The sequence below is a fragment of the Larus michahellis genome, chromosome 2, assembly GCF_964199755.1.
Source record: "Larus michahellis chromosome 2, bLarMic1.1, whole genome shotgun sequence".
In the NCBI taxonomy this organism is placed as follows: Eukaryota; Metazoa; Chordata; class Aves; order Charadriiformes; family Laridae; genus Larus; species Larus michahellis.
The window spans coordinates 51,879,226-51,895,712 of NC_133897.1; the positions used below are offsets into that span (position 1 = coordinate 51,879,226).

The following is a 16,487-nucleotide window of genomic DNA, read 5'->3' on the forward strand; positions in this document are numbered from 1 at the left end:
GCCCCCCGGTGCCCTCAGTGTTTTCAAGCATCATTTAATCAAACCTCACGACACTTCTAGTGAACCAGATAAACGCGAGCACCTCCATTTTACAAGCTGTCACAGCAGCAGGCGAAGCGATGCGTCTCCCAGCCCTGCCGGCCAGGGTTTGCTGCGGGGGCTGCGGCATCGTGCTGCCAGCCGTGCCGGGGGGCCCCGCGCCACCTCCTCCCCCTCCTCGGGGGACCCCCCTCATCAGTTGACTTTTCACAGGTTGCTTCCGCGGGTTTGCCTGCAGCTCCTGCCCGCGTGTGACTGAGCCTTCGTCACTTGGGGTGGGAAATGTTGGATTTCGCCCTTGCGCGTGCAGCAGGGTGCAGGGTTTTCCCTCAGTCTGGCGTAGCGTTGCTTTATGAAGATGTTTTTCCTCATTAATGCTTGCTCTGGTGCTGCTGGAGAGGCAGATGAACTTCTTCAGAGGACAAGTGATGAGGAGGTGCTTTTTCATATATAGGCTGCTGTAGGGCCAGTACCAGTACCGTACTGATGTGTCTGATGGCCACTGTGTCTCTGTCCACACCCCGGATATGGTACATATGGGCTCTTTCCTCCTACGTTGTAACAAAGTGGGAAGCTACCAAGGACAGAAAAATATCTTTTGGGTTTGCAGCAATTTCAGTTATTTCTCTGGGCAATGGTTTGTCCTCGGCGGGTGTAGAAAGGTGAGACATTCAGCACTGCCAGATTCCTCTGCATCTGCTGCACTGCGTGCACCATCTATCTCCAGCTTGTCGCTATTCCAAAAAATCCTTGTCGGATGCCCGTGTGGAAGAGGGGATGGAGCGTGGGGTCAGTCCCTGCTGCCCGTGTCCCTGTGCCGTGAAAGCACAGTGGCCTTCGTCTTCTGGGAGGGACCGGCGCAGATGGGGTTCCCATGCACAGATGGGAACTTCTGATGGACATTTCAAGTTTTAATTTATTCTGTTCAGCCTTAGATTGTAGCACGGTGGTTTGGATACTGCTTCTAGCACGTGTATGGCAAATAGGGGATCCCTCTTATAAAGAGATGCGCAAAGCCTTGGGAGATAGTAGTCCCTCTGCCCTAACAGCTCAGCTTTCTGCGCAGGGCAGCTAGACCCCAATTCCCTGTCCTGCCCATGGGCAAACTTCCTTGTGGCAGCGGCTATTGGCAATCTGAATCACTTGTTGCTCTTTTGGGCTTAGATGCAATCCTATGGCTGCTCTCAGATGCCAAAGCAGGTGGTCTGAGGCAGGCTTTAAAAAAAAAAGAAAAAGAAGGGCAATAAAAATGATATTGCATGCAAAACATTATGTGATACATTAATCAACGCTATCAACGTAAAAGCGCTTTTATATCTTAAATGTTGCTATTGAATTTATACTGGTAAAAGAAAGGTCTTGACTAATGGCTAATTACTTCCTGTAAATGCATTGCTGATAAGGTTTTAGTGGGTTGGCTGTGGGACCCTCTATGCTGTTGGAAAAGACCAGAGCAAGGAAAACTTGGGTGGGGGTCCTGTGAGTATGATCATTTCCCTTGGGAAAGGAGGAGAAAGAAAGGCCCTTCAAGCCTACAGACCCAAAGGTACTGCATTTAAATTGTTAGCTTTTGTATTAAAGTTCAGTTAGACATAGGTCCACAGCTGCTCTCCAAAATTATCTCTTCCAGTCTGTATCAAAGCAGAAGCAGATTGAGCGTGAAATGACATGCCTAAGAATTGATTAGAGGACCCCTTGCATTTCTTTTGCTGCTTCTTTCTTTGCGGCCATTCCCTGGCTTGACAACTGAGTCATGATTTAATAACCTGAAAATAATCATCTGTCTTTGTTCGGCTAATTGGGGAAAAAAAAAAACAAACCACAAAACCAAACCCCAACCATTACTCTGGTTTTGGTGAAAGGGACTTTTAGCAGCAAATTCCTGATTGCTTTCTCTGTCACATACAGCAAACATACATCTTTACTTTCTCTATTTCCTTCTATTTTCAATTTTCTTCTCTTTCTGATGGTTCTTCTATAGCACTTGTGGGCCCGAGCACTTCAACAAGGGTCCACATTCAGTTTTTACAGCATTCTGTCATTGGTGCTTATCATTGCTCTGCCTCTGCAAATGAAGAAATGGGAAAACTGCGAGCACTATGCCAATGGGAAAGCATACATTCCCTTTAAAGCTCTTTTCACCTCTTGACTCACTCTTTGTGGAAGGTGTACTGGCAAAATGATGTCGAAAAATGAAATGGTATGAATTCTTGGAGAGTCTGGGAGAAGTAATACACATGTTGAGGGATTTTTCACCTGAATTAATTTTGTGTCATCCTTGATTCCATCTGTCTCTTTCTAGAAGCCCCCTCCTAGAGAGTCCATAGCTACCCTAAGACAAAAATCTTTATTCGTAGCATGTCTCCTCTAGAAAACTTGGTATGAAAAAGGCTGGGGAGTGACCATGAGTGGGTCTTTCCTTGATGATCTCCGAAGATTATATTGGAGGACATGCCTGTATTTGTACATAGGCCACTATTTTTTGTTACTGTTGTCATAATTATTATGGGGGATGCAGGGTAGGAGGAAGAGAAAAATCCTTAAAGAATGACTAATCCCAGTCAGATACATACTGGGAAACACAGTACCTCCATGTGTCCGTACATCACTGTGGTTTGTCTTGTCTTCACTCCCATTTATGCAACTGTAACTACCATTAGCAATAGTGTCACCATCACAAATTATCCGGATGAAAGTGTTAATCCAAATCTAACTGGTTGTCAGCGATGTTGAGAGAAGGTGGAGCACCTGTCTGATGGCAGAATTAAGCCATAAATCAGCAGGGAGGTAGATTAGGAAAGTAAAATCAGCCTGAAGGATGTATGGAATCCTATTCCTACCGTGAGGAAATAAACAACATACCCGTGACTTTAAGGGATGCTGCTAGAGAGCGGTCCAAGGGAAACCCAGTCTGGTACTAGGGTTCGAACTGTAGATGGACAGAACAAAGCAGAAAGCTAATGCTGTATTGAGTCTCTGTCCATCATCTAGAGAAAAAGCACATTAGAAGGAGGAAAAATTCATGCCTGTTAGTGCCATTTCATGAGTGTCTCTGAAGTGATGTGCCTAGTCCTGTTACAGAGAGAAAAAATAGAGATGCATTGGAATGGTGAGCCTACAAACGAACAAGGAGGGTGTTCACCTTCAAAATAAGAATATCCAAGGCGTTAAGGATCATCTGTCAACTGTTTCCATGGTAATTATTAAAAGGGAGAGGTTTTTCACAGTGTCAAGGTCAAGAAGCTATGCTTTTAGACTAAAAAAGACAGCATTTATTTAGGTTGTGGTCTTAGAAGGGCATAGTTTTTAATTTTTTATTTATTTATTTTTAGGATAACCATACAGCTGTGTTGGCACGCTTGTCAGTGTAGTGGAAACTTCCTGGTTCTGTAAATGTAATATGTTAAACAAGGGAAAGGTTCAAGGTTAGATTGTGCGTTCACATGGGAAAGGAATTCAAGTATAATCTGGCACGTCAGCAGGCTGCTGCAGAAATGTAATGTTTTTTGTCGAAGAGCACATAAGCAGAGGTGTTCGTAACACTGACGTAATGAGAAACTAAAAAATTCAAGAGGGTCAGAGTAGATGATGTAAGTGATACTTGTTATCTCTGATCCCTCTAATTCCACTGTTCACCAAAGTAATATCAGAAAGGACAAATAACGTGTTTCAACTACTGACGCAGAGATGTGCTCAAGATAAATGAAAATGGATCCTTCCAAACCCCTCAACCACAAAAGACCTATTTTATCCATGTCTATATTTTACGACAAGCCTTTCTTTTAATGTCTTATCTCTTAAAAAAAAAAATCCAAAACAAAAAAATCCAAACCAAACCCAAACCTCTTCTTTGCAAGTGATGTGTGCATGATTACTAGCAAATTCATCCATTAATCTTTCTAAATGAAATTATTTTTTTTTTTTTTTTTTTACCCAATGCTTCTACTACTAACATTTTTCAGGGTGATAGATTGCACTCTGATAAGCTTCTAAATGGGTATGTAACAAATGTATTCCAATGAATTGAGAAAATGAGAGAAAGGGAGAGAACACTTTTGACTAACTCTGAGGTGTTATCTGTGTCGTAAAAAATAAATACATTTCCAAATTACTCTGAATGCATCAGTGTATGGATATATTTTTGTGCTAAGCATGTTCAGCTATAAACCTCACTTCAAAACCTATACTCTTCAGGCTATGTTTTAAAGTTAATACCTACAGAATCTTTCCACAGGGGATAATTCACATTGTTCTCATATGCTCGTGTATTTTCAAATATCTTAGGGGCTTGTCTGCACAAGGAAAATGAGGAAGTTGAGGGTAAATCAAATAAATTTAAATCCTTTAAGTGCGACTAAGCTGCAGCCAGGAGAAGTGAGAGTATTTCCACAGGGGTTTAATATTCTTTAATTTGTAGAATACGGTAATAGAAATTAAAGAATATTTGAGAGGATGTCTACTCTGTTCCCCTCCTCCAAGGCAGGATAAGCTATTTGCATCGACTTTGCTTAGGCTGAGTCTTATCACTTCTTTCAAGTCTCCTATTGTAGAGGTTTCCACGAGATGAGTTTATCACATTAAACTTGCCTGATCCCTTATTTACACTGCTATGATGTTTAAAGAGTGATGTTTGCACCTGAAATGTCTGGGTCAACTTTCCCACCACAGTTACCCATTCAGTAGTCTTCTACTTGCCAAATTAGCCATCCATACCCTCTTCTTGCCTAGTCTTTTGTATCTATGCCTGTTCTTTCTCATTTGACATCATCTCTAGGAAGGTTTCTGATCTCTCTTATGATGTCCTACCAGTATACAAAAGGATGCAGTTACCTTTACTCTGCTAATACTTTATTTTATGGGTAATCCAGTTGAATAAGCTGGTCAGGAGCATATCGTCCATGCAAATAAAAGTGACAAAAATAGTTTTCATTTTTGTATGGAAAAAAAACCCCAAAAGCATTTGGTATGACTCTGTGCATATATCTGAGAAGGATAAATGCTACACACAAAGGAAAAAAAAATTGTATGATTCATAAAGAAATGCTGACAGATGTGGCAAAAGTCACAAAAGGAGCAACATTCTCCCAAGCCTTTGCCCTCTGCAGTTTGTTGATACCATACGCTGCTAAACTGTCACGTACCCGCAGAACCCACTACAGCTGGAAACAAAAAATTTTGAGTGCTTTGAACTTGCCAAGGGTCAGTTGAAAACTGTTTAGCTTGAATGTCGCGGTAATGGTGGTGTATGATGTGTAGGAAAAAAACCCTTTAGCTCCAGTCACCCTTAAACTTCCATGTTTGCCTCCATGAGAAGGTGATGTAGTACACGTTGCTCTATAATGAGGAGAGTAGGAAAAAGGAGCCCACCTGGCAGAACTTGCTGACTCAATGCCTACCCTCAGCTCCTGCAAAAGAACAACTATGACTGATTGTTTTTTGAGCTGTAATTGTATTCACACCAAGTGTGAGAGAGGCTTTACAGGGAAAACGTTCATGTAAGGAAAGATGTAGCTGTTAAATGAAAGCATGAATTTAATAATCATTTCCTACAAGTGTTAAGGGCACACACACTCCAGCTTTCCCGCTATCTCGCTTCTATATATTTTTACTCCAGGCCATTCTTTGCTTCGAATTGACCATTTTCTCCAGAGTTCACTTAATGGTTCAACATGCTGTCTTATATTTATTATGTTGATGTGGAAGGTGTCGTTTGCATGCATTTTTCTGCAGCATTTGACATTTTACTGTGATTTCTTTGATATATGCATGTAGCATTTTATGCATCCTGTATGGTTTTGTATCTTTCAACTAAAATTCTTTTTCTTCTGTTTCTTAAAGTATTTAAGAAGAAATTTGGGCACTGACAGCCTTTTTCCTAGCAAAGCCGAAAGCAAGCAGCAGTTCTTGAAGAGACACAACGCAAACCTCTCCTCTTGATTACTGTTAATATGCTTGACTTGAACTCTTGCTCCCCTTCCAGTTTTGTTTTATTTTGTGAATCTTTGAGCTTTAGAGTCCGTAGTTAGTTGCTGTTCTCTTTCTTTGCAGATGCCAGTGTATTATTACCCATCTGGTCAGTACCCTACCTCAACAACTCAGCAGTACAGACCCATTGCCTCAGTTCAGTACAACGCACAGCGGAGTCAACAGATCCCACAGACTGCACAGCAAGCAGGTATTTGCATCTGTTACTCATTTCTTGAGCTGCTTGCCGTGCCTTTGCTGGTGAAACCTATTGGTCGTGTTTTGATTTTGAATTTGAACGGCAGAGGAGGAAGCTGGTCGCTGGTATGTTTGAAAACATGGTGAATTACAAATTGAGAAACACTTTGCTTGGAGATACCAAGCAATGGAAGAGCGGAGGTTGCGTTCTCCACCACTGCTGTCCTGCACGCAGTGCCACGTCCTCAGTGTCCGTGCTCCACGTGACGGGGCACAAGGAGAGGTGGGAGGGAACTGGTGTGAGCAGTCACATTGCGTGTTCAAGCCAACCATTGAGATTTGTCCTTCATCATACAAACTCCCCCAATGTTTGTAAGACTACACGACGGACAGGTTTGCAGTGTTGCAGAAGGGGCTGTTGGTGCTCCACCACTTTCTGCTCTCCCTGAGCCCGAGGAGCGGTGAGGTGGGTCCGTGTGGTTGGTGCCAGTTGGGACCAGCTTCCCGCAGCGACGTGCAGCTGGAAGGGGGGCCGTTACACTGTAAGAGAGTGAGTAGCAGGTCTCACAGTGAACCGGTCTCTTTTCCTGCTGTGTCATGCCACTCCTGATGGCACCAGAGTGAGAGAGACGTAGGCAGAGTTGGGCTGGTGCGTGTTGGCGGGAGGGCAGGGGTCGTGCTCATGAAAGGGTCCTCGCATTTCAAGGGAATAAACAGTTCTTCTGTCTTTGGAGGTTATTTTTTCTTTTTTTCAAATTATATTGATTGTGTGTTTCTTTAGTGCACACCTCCCCTCGTAGGGTGTCTCAAACAGTAACTCCGAGGTGTGTGGGGGGATGTTGTTTCCCGGTAGGGCTTGCAATTACAGACATGCCACGTAGGACAAAGCATTCATCTTTCTGTCTGGGTTTGGCAGAAACCCTTCTGAATGGCAAAGCAGGTTCCCTGCTAAGGCATTGATACAAAAGTCTTTTAAGATGCAAGTCAAGAGCCCAGACGCGAGACATGAACAAGACTTATGGGGTCGTCCAGCCGTCAACCTGTCTCTGTAATGCGACTGCTGGCAATTTTGTTCGCGCTCTCTCAAGTGCTCAGGGAAACAAAGACACAGCAAACGCAGCTATAACTAAGCAATTGATTAGTTATTTTTTTTAAGCTATTCTGTGTTCTAATAAAATCAGTGTTTGGCCAGTGTCAGGGTGGCTGACAGTATCTGCTTTCATAACTTTATATTTATACATTCCTGAGAGAGAAGAGGGTGAGATATTGCTCAAAGGTCATCTGTCTCTTCTGACTTCTCCTGTCTAACAGTCTGGTGCCATATTTATTACTTCTATATAGTGGGCCTTTGAACCTAAGTGCAAATCAACTTAGATGACATTATCTGGGTCTACTGTGTTGTTATAAAACCATATTTGTCAGTTTAATGCTACCTCCGTAGCATAGTGAAGATCACGGTAAATGAAGTGCACAAGAGATGACCTGAAGGACCTGAGTGATGTTCTGTAGAATACCCAGCCACTTGATCTCGAGGAAATCCTAGTTTTAAAAATATATTGTAGCACAGGAGCTGTTACAGTTGAGTACAGACAACGCCGAGATGCAAATGCTAATTTTGTTTCTGTGTTTACTGCATTGTTTTCCATACATGTTTGTAAAACATGAGTCAAGGAGTTTGTGTAGAATCTCTAGCACATCGCTCTTTTCCTGCAGTTCGCTCTTTCAGCTGCCTGCTCAGTTGGAAACATTATTCTTATCTCTTGTTTAAAAACGAAAACATTGTGACTACAGTTTAGATTCCCTGCTGTGGGTGATGATTTTAAGCATTTAGCTATTCTCAGATCTTGAGACTTGGCTGAGAACAGATTCCTCAAGCTGGTTCATCCCTTTGGGCTCAGATACATCCTTTCCCATAGTCGTCGTCCGAGCTTGTGATAGGCATGCCAGGAAGCAGCTTGCAGCTTCCTACAGATTTTTTATTGGAGATGGTGAAAAGATGATTCAGATTTATGTTCCACTGCGTCCCTTGGTGTTTGGAAAATAACTAACTTTCCAAAATGTCACATAACCTGTACTAAAATAAAAGAGAAATTAAAGCATAGGCAAGTATATTATTTATGCTATGGATTTATTGCAGGAAGTTCACTGTAAGCACCGAGACACCAAAAACCCAAATGATTCAGTGATGGTCTCAGATGGTTTCATGCCCGGTGTCGCTGCGTATGCTTTTCTTCCCGTGAGCCTGCCCACACACATACATTTCGCTCCTTGTGTGCCCTGTGGCCTCAGCCTACCTGCAGAGTCTTCATCTCTTCTGGTTCCTCTTCGATGCCCCGTAGCTGCCTGCTGGGCAGGAGACAGTGCTATGGCACCGCAGCAGATTGTCCGGTGGCACCTAAACAGAGCAAATAACTGCTAGCTCGTAACGCAGCCTTTTGATGGTAGGGCAGGTGAGCTGGGGCATGCCTCTCCTCTTTCAAGGCACTGATTTTTATGAAACTTCCATCTCTGTATCAAATGTGATAGAAATCAGATGGCGAGCTCAAAAAGTTACTCTGAGGGTTATTTGAAGGGAAAACTGGCAGAGCAATCACACTCATTTTTCCTTCAGAAACCAGTTTAAAAAAAAAAAAACAAAAAAAACACAAAACGAGCACAAAATCTTCTAAATCTTCCTAGCAACTTGTATGTGACTGGAGAATAGCAATCAACAAGTGAGCATTTCAGACTGCACTTTCCCTTCCCGTGCAGACTTCGCTTCACATCAGCAGGCGAGCGGGTTGTGCAGGGTTGTGTTATCCCTGTCCGGGACAACAAGGGGCAGGAAAATGAAGACGTGATGGAGGGTAGCGCTGGCGAAACAGGGAATGCTGAGGGAGGGAAGGGGGAAGAGATGGGAAGGAGGCAGAGGAAGAGACAATTTCTGAAATGGCTTCTCCAAAGACCTCGCAACACTTGCTGCTGCTTCGGGGCGAGGACGGCTGCCGCGCAGGCTGGGAGCTCCCGCGGGAGCCCAGGCTCTCTGCCTGTACCTGCCGGCTGGCTCCTGCGGCAGCGTGAACAGCAGGCCAGCCTCCCCCTGGCAGCTCAGAAAATGTTTTATTAAAATAAAAAAAAAAAAAAAAGTTTGCCTGCTTGGAGGAGCTTTGGAAGCTTTCAAAGCAGCAGCAAGGATCAGATCTTGCTTTGCCCGCTTCGGGCTGCAGAGGTCAAAGTTTGATCTAATGCCAGCAATTTGTTTTCATTTTTCTTAGAAAAGGTCTCTTCAGGAGCAGAGAGATACCGATGACTTTTACAGCAAACAGCTAAAGTAAAATGTCAGCACAGCATCTGTGGTGGCTCAGGGAGCCTGTACTCTCTTGTGGCTCTGGAAGGAGAGCAATATTAAGTTAAAATGGTTCCAGGGCAGAAAAAAAGATGAGCTCACCTAAAATTAGATTAGAGCTCTGGCAGCCATAAATCATTTGGAGAGAAGGAGGAGAACTTTTTGTGTGTATTTATTTACATTTTGTATTGTTCTTTTTTTTCCTTAAGCGCCGGCTTGTGTGAGAACATAAGCGACCCATTTCTAGGAGAAGCCGCCAAGAGTTGTTCGTGTTGATTTGAGAATCACCCATGTTGATTTGAGAATTGTCCATGAAGGTTTTATAAAATCCTCTGCCATTTGAATTATGTTAGTTTCTGTTCAAGCCAAAATGTGGTATCTGATGGCATGGTAGCATGGTCTGTAAACAGAAATACTTTTATTTCACTTAGATACATACCATCGTTGTTCTTCTTCATTATGCTGCTCCTGCACCGTTCTTGTGTCCGGTCCTGCGGAAGGCAAAGGTTTTCCAAGTGTTGCGGTTGAGTGGGGCCAGGGTCCAAGGCGGTGTCTGCCACACTGTGGCATGCGTAGGACACCATAGGTGGATTCCCAGGACATGTTCAGGCAGCTCTTCTGAAAAGCAGTATGCTCATTTTTCAAACTATTTGTTTATGTTGCTGTTAGTCATTTCTGCACTCTGTAACAGATGATACTTAAGATACTGTGAAATGCCCAGTTCTGTAACCACACAGAAGAAAATATTGTTTCTGTATTTCCCTCTAGCAGTACTCTATAAATTGCATGTTTAGCATCATCGGTATTTTATTCTTCAGTAATTATCTCTATATTGATAGTTTCGAAAGCTTTTATTCCTAGCTGTTGTGTTTGAATAGAAAAATGGAGATATATTGATGATAAATCAGTAACGATTTCTATTTTATCATGATAGAAGAAATCAGCAGTGTATTATTTTCTGTCTGTGTCTCTGTATTTTCTTTCATTATAGCAAGTGCCGTGTACTGTGAGGATTTTTTTATCTTTAAAGTGCTTCATAAACATGAGCTGGATAAGTACATGAGTATTACTTTGGGATAAGCAACTGTTCTTATTGCCGTTCACAAACGGATAAGCTGCAACAAATTGCATGATTTTTTCCAACTTTGGTTCATTGTTGTATGTCTTCCAGATAATTTCATAACGCAACAGAAATTTTATGGATAAAATAATATTTAGATTCTTGTTTGGGCAATAGTCCTAAAAGGCGGTTAGCTTGGTTGACCACACAGTTGCAAGGTAAAAATCTGTAGCGTGTGTTTTGCATCGGTAATGAAGATTGTCTTTTGAGGAGATTAAAGTTAGACCTACGGTATTCGGTTAAAAAAACCTTCCAGTCAGAAGTTTGCGCTATAATATTTCCAGAGAAAATAAGACAGTATTTGGCATAATTGGGTAGTCTTTAATTCCTGCAATTAATGCAATGATTTTTAGGATTTCTCATTTGAGAATCAACAAATGTTGCCATTATAACTTGTTTCAATGCCCAGATAGCATGGGAAGGCTCAGATTGCATAGGAAATCTCTGCTTTTTCCTGAAAGCAGGATAGTTGGTTGTGTACAGTAGCACCACGGGCGAAAGGAAGCTGTTAGATGAGGAAGGTATATATCTGAACACTGCCTTGGTGTAGAGTCCTTTCTTAACAAGTATCCATGGATCTTCTGTAAACAGCGAATGTTTTTCTTGAGGGAAAGGTAATATTTCTGATGGAGTACTGTATTATTAGCCTTTACAGCTTCCAGTAAGAAAAAAGAGGTAATTGTCTCTTTAATGCATCCCTGAAACAAATTTTAAGCAAAGACAAAATGTACCTTAACATAGTCCATAAATGTGTTTAGGTAGAAATCAGAGTCAAACTGACAGTGAAATACCAAATTTCTCCTTAATTTAATCATTTAGGTGTCAGCATAATTGAAGAAGTGTCATTGTCAAGTCTCTTTCATCCTCTTTGTCTTCTGAAAGCATTTGTCACTATAAACTGATACTGAGAGGGGGAAAAAAAGCAGGAAGGGAAATGTGCAGCACTAAAAAAAAAATTGTTTTGTTATCATGGTCGTTAGAGAACCTTATAAAGAAAGATTGCAGCTTTCTACCTTCATTAACAACCTGACAGGAGCTCATGGTCCACGAGAGATTTGTTTGCATAATTCCATCTGTAATTTCTGTGCTTATATAAACATAAACAACTTCCATTTTTAAGTATCTAATTATCCGAAGAAACTATTTCTCCAACAGTAATTGCTTACTGCACTGTTGAAACGGATTTGTACTGAAGGTGTCCATCTGCGTTTAATGCTATGTTTTTCTCCAGCAGATACTGCATCTCCTGGAAAGCATTGCAGGGGGGGTGTGTCTCATTTTTACAGGGGCTTGGCAGGAAAGGGAGGGACAGAGCTCTGCTGTTTCAGGTACTTAAGCGTAGTGCTGCGTTCGCTAACGTCGAAGTAAGGCTTTGAAATTTAAAAGCAGTTTATGAAACGGTAGGGCCAGATCAAGAAGGAGTTTGCAGCAATTGCAGGAGGAGGACTGACTTCAAAATTGTGATCTTGGAGTGATCCATACCGATATTATTAGATTCCGTCCCAAGTATTTTATGTTTAAGTTGCCCAGAAACTTGCATCTTCACCTACGACCGCTTCCATTTTGACGGTGCTGAGTGTCTCAGACCAAGAGCATCTGCGCGGCAGAGCTAAGCGCTCCTCCTGCCAGCTGCCTTAGAGGCTGCTTCTGACAGGTGTGCCGTGGAGGTGCCTGTAGCAAACCTAGGGGACTGCTCCTCAGGCTTGGGTTTGGGTGTTGATTTTTATTTTTTTCTTAAATCACATCTGCAGGAGAAAGAGCCCTTGCGGTTTTGGTTTTTTTTTTTTTTAAATTTGATTTTATGATCTGGTTCCAACTTTATGCATTCCCATGGGATGAGAAACCCGGATGCCTTGACCTGAGAGGGTTTTAACCCATGTTGTGCACTGCGGGGGGAAACGCTCACCGCGATCTCTGCTGTTCAGGGATGGGCCACATCTTTCTTGCAGTTCTTTCTTTAAAGGTGTGAAGGAACAGAGAATTAAATGCATGAAAAAGAACGGCATAAAGCAAGAAACTCGCTTAGTTCTGATTATATATTTTATGTTCTTTTTTTGCCTTTGTACTGTTTCGCCATTGTATATGGTGTGTGATTAAGATTAGCTCCAAGACCCAGCCTCCTCCTCAGTGTTTCCTATTACCTACCCTTAGGGAGTTTCCTAGCTCCAGTTTTGCACCTTGGATTTCATTCCTCTACTGCTGGGGGAGGATTCTGTGACTGAATATTGCGTTCAAGACTTCTTAGAAGCTTGCTGGGAAAGCTAGGACTACAGCTTAAAAGTTTTTCTATTTCTAGTCTTAGAAACGCTAAATCCTGTTGTCCTTCTGACATTAAGTAATAGTGCTGCACCAGTACTCAACCACCGTTCAGCTTTACAGAATATCTGTAATTTAAATTAATAGCAGAATTAATACTATCACACTCCCTGCAGCGTACTTGATTCTGAAAATTAAAAGGCAAAATGACTTTTGTCAAAAAGCTTTGTTCTTCCTCAAATGACTTGTTTAATTATTCAGCGTTCACACCAAGAGACAGCAAATATTGAAGGAAAAGAACACCGGTAGGCTCGACAGCCATAAAAGTCTTAAGACAGACATTTATTTGTGGTTTTCTTTCAAGGCTTCTCAAGTTTTGTTCAACTTCTGTAGCACTAATTAAAATCTAAGCCATTTTTTGACAGTGTTCCTCCAGTTTCACACTCAAATACAGGTTTTTAAATTTTTTTTCTTTTTAGAGAATTAGTATGCGTTAATCCCATGTCAGTTAATGTACAGGAGGAAGCAGAAAGAGAAAAGATGTTTAACAGCATTATGGACTGGATAGGACTTCAAAATAGCCACTGTAAAAATAGCAGAGGCCACACTAAGATGTAGGGAATGTTCTAAGGTATTCAATGGTGTCTACAAAGGATCTTTGTATTTCTGTCTCTTCTTTGCCAAAGAGAGTCATACATCATCTGTATTGCTAATTCTGTGTTGGATCAATGCACAGTGCTCCCACTTCTTGCGATGGAAATTTCCAGCACTGAATAATTGAGAGGTTTATATTGTAGTCCTTGAGAGCACAGACAGATTTCATCTTTTCTTTTTTTTATTATTTTTCCTATTTTTTCTTTTCCAATACCATCCTGCCATTGCTAAAACTAGCGGAGCCCTGCCATTGACAGAGATGCTAGAAGGGCTCTCTGGAGGGGCGGAGGCCATCTCCAGCTCTGCTTCAGGCATGCTGCTCACAGTAGGTCTGTAGGCTTTGGGGCTCAATTTTCTGTAACTTTCCGACAGATGAAAGCGTGCAATGGGATGGAGAAGTGCAGGAGGGCTTTTGGGTCTAAGCTAGTAATTGAAGAAATACTGTTGAATGTACACCAGAGATCTGCGCTGCCTGGGGGGGGGGCTTTTGCCTTACTGTTGCTATTGATTGAGGATTTAAGAACCGAAGCACACTTTGCAGTTCTAAAACTTAATAGAACAGGACACTTATTTAGATTGGGATGCGGCAGAAGAAATGCGTGTGAGTATGAGCTGCCTGGAAGAAGGGCCACAGCATGTGTTCAGTGTTAGGGCAGAGGAACTCAAGAACCGTGTCCCGGTAACTGAGGTGCCATTCTGCTGACCAGCCCTCGTATGTAAAAAAAGTCCCAGTGCCTTTACCTGAATTGTGTTCAACCTTTGTTACAATCAGTTATTGTTTGCCTAAACCGTCCTCAAGAACAACATCCCTTGGCAATTGCAAGGACATTTTCATTTTGACTCGCCAACACTGGATGTATAGAATGTATGCATTTATATAGCAAGTGAGCAATTGTCTTAATTTCTCTTTTGTTTGTTTGCAAATGAAATAAGGCTGACAGTGTGGGTGTGCGAAGGAGGCAGCCCTTGAGTCTTCTCAAAGAAAGGAGCTGTTTTCCTTAGCAACAGGCAAGGATACATGATACCTCCCCAAATAGTTCTTTACCTCTTCCCCGGGTCCTGCTCTCTGTTGCAGCTCATTCATTATGCACCAGAGCAGATAGCATTCCTGCAGCATGAGCTAATTGTAATGCGTGAGGGCTGGTAGCTGTCACTGGTATTGGACAGAAAAATAAAATTAAAAAAAAAAATTAATTTGCTGTCTGAATGTCTGGTTCTAACAACAGCTTGATTATTTCTGTTATGACTAGTGATGCATAGTCCCTGCTGAGGTTCCAGTGGGTATCACTGGCGTTTATCATTATGAACGATAAGGATAAATGCAGGTTTTCTTGCTACAGACTCTGGTAAGGGTTCCCCCATGGCTGACAGATGTAGATTGAGAAGGGAAAGAGGTGATCTTTTACTCAGCCTTTGCTGCCAGTCTAAAGACCTAGCTGTAAATGCGAGTCATTTTACGTTAATTCACTCCAGAACTGATAAATAGAGGTTGGTTAATACCATTTAGAGCTGCTGTTGCCGCTTCTGTTTACGTGCTGGTGGCAAGACGTGACTATATCCTCATCAGGGATGTTATTTTCAGGATGAAGAGAAAAATAAGCATACTACTCAGTATGCCAAACTTAAATTCATTTTAAAAAAAATGCGCTTTCAAACCTAGAGATGTCCGTGATGTAGAAGTTTGAATCCCTAAGCCAACCATACCTGAATAATGGGAAGTTAGATAATCTTTTACCCCAGTATACCTGAAAGGAGATGAGATTAAAAGTACTTTACCACAGATTTTCCTTCTGTATTTTTATGGATTTAATTTAATTTAATTTTTATTTTCAGTGCAATGCTCGGGATAATCTCTTGGCAAGAAATACAGTCTCTTGACTACCGTCTTACAAGCTCTTAAAAACAAGGAAAGGGAGACAGGCCAATCTGTGCGATAACGATTCTTGTACTGTAGTCATGCCAAGGAGCTACAGCTAGCCTTGAGAGCCCTCTGTGCTAAGGACTTTATATATAAATGTGAAGGGATTTTCTTTTCCTTCCCTGAGATGCAGCAAAGAGCTTGCATCCAGGGTTAAAGGAAATATTAACGTAGGCACCTTAGTGGCCATCCAGTTCAGGGCTATTGTCTGTCTGTAAGTTCCTTAGCTTAGGTAAATACGAAAAAGAAAGAAGCAGCTTTTACTGTGGCAGCTGTTGATTCATTCGTTACCTGTAAATGTTGGGCACCCAGAGTTCCCGCTGAGTGCTGAAAATGGTAAGTAGCTTTTGGAATCATTTACGTAGGATCTTCGCGTGTGCTCGCCTAAATATTACTGTTTGGAATAATTCATGTTTTTGAAAGTGTTTGAATTTCTCATCATCTTCAGTCTTCGTGTTCCTTCTGTTTGCTTATGCAATAAAAACCCAGAACCATAATGAGAAGTGAGTGGTCTTTGCCTGTAAGTAAGAGCAGTCTTTTGCGTGTTGCTAATCACTTCTCTCCAAAAGACCTTAGCCCTGTGGCATTACTTAAAAAAAAAACAAGGAAAAAAAAGAAATCCATTTCTGAGTAAGCAAATATTTAGGCGATATATATGTATCCTTGGTCTTTCTGTCAGCCTGTGTTATCAAAACAATTTATTATATGCTTCAGCACTGTCCTTGGGGCTTCCAAGTAGCATGCTGATTAAACAGAACATCTTCAATAGCATCTGCTCAACAATGGTGTGTTTCCAGTTTGCTCTTTGTTGAGAGCTACCTTTCATCAGGTACCGAGTCTGCAGGAGTGCGAAAGACTGGATTTTTTACAGGTCCTACAAAGGAACCTCCACAAATGAAAATTTTTAACGTTGCCAAGTACCACTTTATAGAATAAGCAAAAGAGGGGAAATGTATTAAATTATAAGAAGCAATGTGCTACTTCAAAATGATTGCTGTGTTAATAGTTTGTAT

The 16,487-nt window shown here is 41.8% G+C and overlaps 1 protein-coding gene across 50 annotated transcripts in view; it reads left to right on the forward strand.

The window, feature by feature from the left end:
• The window catches only part of ARPP21 (cAMP regulated phosphoprotein 21), a 201,264-nt gene that overhangs the window by 155,819 nt on the left and 28,958 nt on the right, over positions 1-16,487 (forward strand). For all 50 annotated transcript variants that reach the window (XM_074575358.1, XM_074575368.1, XM_074575374.1 and 47 more), the window contains one exon: positions 6,088-6,214. In XM_074575358.1, coding sequence (XP_074431459.1) covers positions 6,088-6,214 — 127 coding nt within the window. The remainder of the gene's footprint in view (positions 1-6,087; positions 6,215-16,487) is intronic.